The 5920-nt window shown below is 44.7% G+C and overlaps 1 protein-coding gene across 2 annotated transcripts in view; it reads left to right on the plus strand.

Annotated features, from left to right (window-relative positions):
- Window positions 1-5920, plus strand: part of COPZ1 (coatomer protein complex, subunit zeta 1) — a 35487-nt gene that overhangs the window by 14796 nt on the left and 14771 nt on the right. Inside the window, exon 2 of one of the 2 annotated variants that reach the window (XM_011992622.1) lies at window positions 5625-5776. The exons of the other annotated variant lie outside the window; for it this stretch is intronic. Coding sequence (XP_011848012.1) covers window positions 5625-5776 — 152 coding nt within the window. The remainder of the gene's footprint in view (window positions 1-5624; window positions 5777-5920) is intronic. 2 annotated transcript variants of the gene reach the window in all.

A 5920-nucleotide genomic window follows, 5' to 3' on the forward strand; every position in this document is an offset into this window, starting at 1 on the left:
AAAAAAAAAAAAAAAAAGTTGGCACAGAGGCCAGGTGCAGTGGCTCACACCTGTAATACTAGCATGTTGGGAGGCCGAGACAGGCAGATTACCTGAGTTCAGGAGTTCGAGACTAGCCTGGGCAAGATGGTGAAACCCCATCTCTACTAAAATACAAAAAATCAGCCTGGCCTGATGGCAGTCACCTGTAGTCCCAGCTACTGAGGAGGCTGAGGCACAAGAATTGCTAGAACCCGGGAGACGGAGGTTGCAGTGAGCCAAGATGGTGCCACTGCACCCCAGTCTGGACAACAAAGTGAAACTCTGACAAAAAAAGGAATGTTGGCACAGAGTCAGGAAGTATACCTACTTAGCCATGTGGAGCTGGGAGTGGAATTTCTAGGAATTTCTAGGAATTTCTAGAAATTTCTAGAAATTTCTAGGAATTTCTCCTTCTAGTTTTTACCATCTTAGTTTTACTTTGTAAACAGGATTGAGAGAAGAGAGAATCTTGTTACAGTTTTTAATTCATCAAGACTCATTGCCACATAAGGGTAACCCCTTTTGGTATGGCCTTAAGGATTTTTTTTTTTGAGATGGAGTCTTGCTGTGTCGCCCAGGCTGGAGTGGAGTGGTGCGATCTCAGCTCACTGCATCCTCTGCCTCCCGGGTATAAGCGATTCTCCTGCCTCAGCCTCCTGAGTAGCTGGGATTACAGGCGTCTGTTACCACGCCTGGCTAAGTTTTGTAATTTTGGTGGAGACGGGGTTTCACCATGTTGGCCAGGCTGGAAGGATTTATTTTTAAAGTAGACAATGAAGAACTTTTTGGTGATCTCAGTCAGCATCTTTTTTTTTGAGGCATTCTCACTGTTTTGTGTAGCTGGAGTGCAGTAGTGCAATTGTAGCTCTCTACAACCTTGAACTCCCAGGCTCAAGCCATCCTCCTGCCTCAGCTTCCTGAGTAGCTGAGACTACAGGTGCATGCCACCATGCCTGGCTTTTTTTTTTTTTTTTTTTTTTTTAAGTTCTCACAGAGACAGGGTCTCACTATGTTGCCCAGGTTGGTCTTGAACTCCTGGCTTTAGTGATCCTCCTGCCTAAGCTTCCGAAAGTGCTAGGATTACAGACATGAGCCACTGCACCTGGCCTCCAGATTCTTATATGTGCTCTTTCAGCTCTGTAGCTAGCATCCTGTAATTCCCTCCATAAAGGCTTCTTGGTTTTTTCCCCTAAATGAATCAAATAATTCATCATAGTTCCCAGGTATCCTCTATCGTCCCCAAACACTATTCCCCTAGTCTTCTGGTGGCTTCTAAGATCTTACCCCAAAGGGTTCTCTTACTATGTACATTGTGAACAGACTTAATTCAGTTATTTTTCAGGGCCCATCTCTACTAGTTTGTCCTACAAGACACACAAATAGCTTTTATCCAGAGCTGCCTTTGAAAAATATTTTTGCTAATGACTATAATCCTGTGGAAGCTGCAGGTCACCAAGAAGGCCCACAGGGGGCAGCACTGGGAATGACTCTTCCCCTCTAGTCCTCTGTGTGCTAGGGGAGAGGGTTCTTGGAGATGTTGATACTTTTCACCAGGCTTTAGAAGCTCCTGACTGAGGCCCAGCACGGGGGCTCATGCCTGTAATCCCAGCAGTTTGGGAGGCCAAGGCAGGCAGATCATGAGGTCAGGAGTTCGAGACCAGCCTGGCCAATTTGGTGAAACACCGTCTCTACTAAAAATACAAAAATTTGCTGGGCGTGGTGGTGTGCACCTGTAGTCCCAGCTACTCTGGAGGCTGAGGCATGAGAATCGCTTGAACCTGGGAGGCGGAGGTTGTAGTGAGCCCAGTTTGCTCCACTGCACTCCAGCCTGGGCGACAGACTAAGACTCCGTCTCAAAAAAAAAAAAAAGAAGCCCCTGAGATCAAAGATTCATTTGCAGCAGCCTAGTTGCTTGTTCTGTGGTGTTTCACCTGTCTTGAGGACAGCATTCTTGTTTTTTTGATAATAAAAACATAAACACATGAAAATCTGTCTGAGTCACCCAACCTCCCACAAAAACAATCTGCCTATACCTCATTTCCAAGCACGATTAGCATTTGAGGTGAAGTTCTGTTATACACTCAGGCTGTGGCTCTCTGAAAGTCAGTGCATCACAGAACTTTGTCTCGAAAGCTTTCTAGCAGCTACCCATTTTGGGAGTGGGAAGGAAGAATAGACCTTTTTAAATTCTTTCAATGTGGCCCTAAGCTGATAAGGTCTTTCTCAACAGTCAGCATTTAATGTGTTACAAGGCCAAGCCTAGTCCATTGTCCTGGAAGCCCATTTCTCAGTAGCTGGGAGTTATTTATAAACTTGCCCTTTGCAAAAACTTAAAATGAAATTACATTATCAGTAATGACTTCTGGGGCCTTTAAACTGGCTAGTTTTATGGCATAGCCCTCCCCACTCCTGAGAGGTAAAAGCCCCAGGCTGAAGTGGAACCAGCTGCAGTCAGGAGGTGGCAGGAGAAGTAAAGAAGCTGCTGGCTGCAGCTGTAGCAGAATGGAGAATTGAAGCGGCATTTAAGCTCCTGCCTAAATTCTCAGCTTTATTTAGTATGCTTCCTCCTTTGGAAATTTGAAATGACCAGCCTTTTCTGTAATGCCTTCTTTCCCTTTTGAGAGCTCCAGTAAGCTCTGTGTCAAATCTAGTCTTTATCCTTGTCCTCCTTAGCCTGTCTTTTATTCTTCCCAGGAAGATCCAATGTTTCTATTTTTGGGGTTTCTTTGATAATGTCTTCTAGGAAGCCAGTGAAAAGAACCAGGAGCAGAACCCAGGGATATGTTCTCTCTTTGCCGGTGTGGCTGTCGTAGGCACTCACAGCCTGTTGGCCACAAAGGACATTGACTGACTTTTCCAGTTGGCTGGTGGCCATTAGGGCTTTTTTTTTTTTTTTTTTTTGAGACGGAGTCTCGCTCTGTCGCCCAGGCTGGAGTGCAGTGGCCGGATCTCAGCTCACTGCAAGCTCCGCCTCCCGGGTTTACGCCATTCTCCTGCCTCAGCCTCCCGAGTAGCTGGGACTACAGGCGCTCGCCATCTCGCCCGGCTAGTTTTTTGTATTTTTTAGTAGAGACGGGGTTTCACCGTGTTAGCCAGGATGGTCTCGATCTCCTGACCTCGTGATCCGCCCATCTCGGCCTCCCAAAGTGCTGGGATTACAGGCTTGAGCCACCGCGCCCGGCCAGGGCTTTTCTTTTCTTTGGGTTCTAGGGATGCCAAACTCTATGGCTGCAAGAACCAGTTTCCTATGCCAGGTTAATGCCCAGCTTAAACTAATGGGCAGCTCTCTAAAGTTGCTATGAATGTGGATGGAGGAACAGGGCCAAAGAATTCCAGGAAAAGGTTGTGGGAAAAAATGATTTTGTCTAAATTTCCTTCCTTTTGGATTTCTTTTGTTCCATTAAGAAAACTCATTCCCATTGTTCTCTCCCTTTTGGAATTAAGGACCCAAGTTGTTACAGAACTGAGCCTGCTTTACGGGAAGATCTTTCTGTGAGGAATTAGGAGTTAGGAGGGCTGCTTCTACTTGTGACCTTTTAAGACTAGACTCTAGAGGACTTCCCTCCACTAGGCAACAAAGTTCTTTAATTTGAGAGAGGAGTTACTCATGCCTTGTTTATTCCAGAGTGTTATGTATACAGGATGGGCATCTCTAAGGAGGGTTTATCAGAGGAGGGATAAAGTTGGTAGTAATATCACCCAAAGTGGCTACATCTGAAAATCCACTTATATGTGGAAGTCTAATTATAAGTAGTCCCCTAGATGCATACTGCATCAAGATATTTTAACTTTATTCTCAAACTTCCTTTATTCTCTCAATTGTTCACCAAATATTGAGAGTTTAGTATGTGTCAGGCATTGTTCTGGACAAATGGGATAAACCAGCGAACAAAACAAAAATTGCAGTCCTCAAGAATTCAAGTAGGGAAAACTTATGTTCCTCATCAGCTTGTTGTCAAAAGACTGGGTTCCTTTTACTCCCATTCTGAACTGCCTGCCCCCCTCTGCACCCACAAACAGGGTTGATTCTTTGCATGGAACCATAAACCTCCTGAAGCCTCATGAGACAATTTATGTTTGTAGAGGCTACAGTTTCTGGGTTCTTGGCAATGATTCTTTCCTCCCCACTCTTGGATCTCTGTCAAACACATACTTTTGTGTTTGGCTCCTGTGAGGACTGTGGGTTTCTTAAATAAGGCCAGGAAAGAGGTAGCAAAGCAACAGCCTTGTCTCATAGCACAAGGGATATCAATGGTAAGTAATGTTGATTAGAAGGTCAAAGAATGTAGGCTGGGCGCAGTGGCTCACACTTGTAATCCCAGCACTTTGGGAGGCCTAGGTGGGAGGATTGTTTGCGCCTAGGAGTTCGAGACCAGCCTGAGCAATATAGTGACACCTTTTCTCTTAAAAAAAAAAAAGAAAAAAGAAAGTCAAGGAATGTGAGGCTGCAAATACCTCTCATGCACACATCACTGTCTCCCCTCACTTTTGGTTTTTCTCTTCAATCAGAGATGGGGTTTCACTCTGTCACCCAGCCTGGAGTGCAGTGGCGCAGTCATAGCTCGGTGTGGTCTTAAACTCCTGGGCTCAAGAGATCCTCTCAAAACAAACAAACAAACAAACGAAAAAGAGATCCTTTCACCTCAGCCTCCTGAGTAGCCAGGACTGTAGATGCACACCACCACACCTGGCTAATTTTTTTATTTTTGTAGAGATGGGGATCTCCGTATGTTTCCCAGGCTGGTCTTGAACTGGCCTTAAGCAATCCTGCCTCAGCCTCCTGCGATTTTTCTTCTCCTAGTTAGCTGGCTTCCTGGAAGTTGCAGGGGTAGGGGAGAGCACCAGACCACCACAGCTTTTGCAAGTGATATACTTACAGTTGAAGAACCATGAAGATTGAGGCTGTGATTCCTTATTTGATTCTTGGTAGTGGGAAAAAAAATTACCCCTCTTGCTCACTCACTCTAGGCCCCAGAGTGTTTCTCAGATCATTTTGTCACTGCTTCTTAACTCCCCCAAAATTCAGATTGGCTTTTGTCCTTGGAAGTTAATTGGTAGTGTTAGTTAAGGTATAGTAGAATTGGAAGACATAGGAGAGTTTTTGGAAGATGGCTGTCTTACTAAGCTACATTGAGAACTGGTGTGTGTGTGTGTGTGTGTGTGTGTGTGTAAACGCTCTTTTCCCTCTGCTCAGTGTGTGGGTGGTTTAGGGAAGACTTGCTTTATGTTTCTGCATTGCCACTGCATTCGGACTGCAGAAACTTCCAAGTATACTAGGACATTCAACCCTGTTTTCAAATGGCCTTGTTCAGTGCCTTTTAATTAATCTGGTCACATTCTATAACCGCCTGTACATGGGAGAGCAGGAAGGGAGAGGGTAATTTGGAAAATAACTGTACCATAATATTTGGAAATAACAGCATGACTTCTCTTGATTAAGCCCCCTGTGCGTCAGAGAAACTGTTTCTCTGATGGTACTTTGGAATCCTTTGTTTAAATGCTTTCTCAGTTTACTTACCCTCGGTCTTTCTCAATGGGAAATATCAAAATCTGACCATGTTGAGGTAAGGGACTTACAGAGGTACCTCTGTATCCCCTTGCAGCCCCAGTGGGACTAGGGGAAGGTATCTGGTTTACCAGTGGTGGTGGGAGCCTCAGGACTGAAGGTATGTTCGTATCTCTTCAGGAACCTTCCCTGTATACTGTCAAAGCCATCCTGATTCTGGACAATGATGGAGATCGACTTTTTGCCAAGGTGAGATTCCCTTTTGAATTAGTTTAGGAACAACACAAAGGCTTATTCTGAGATTTGAATCTTGGGACTGATCCCCTATTAACTCATGTTGCTCAGTAGTATAATTTTGAGAACACTTCCATCTTTTTTTTTTTTTTTTTTTTT

The sequence above is a fragment of the Mandrillus leucophaeus genome, unplaced genomic scaffold, assembly GCF_000951045.1.
Source record: "Mandrillus leucophaeus isolate KB7577 unplaced genomic scaffold, Mleu.le_1.0 Scaffold414, whole genome shotgun sequence".
NCBI classification, from domain to species: Eukaryota; Metazoa; Chordata; class Mammalia; order Primates; family Cercopithecidae; genus Mandrillus; species Mandrillus leucophaeus.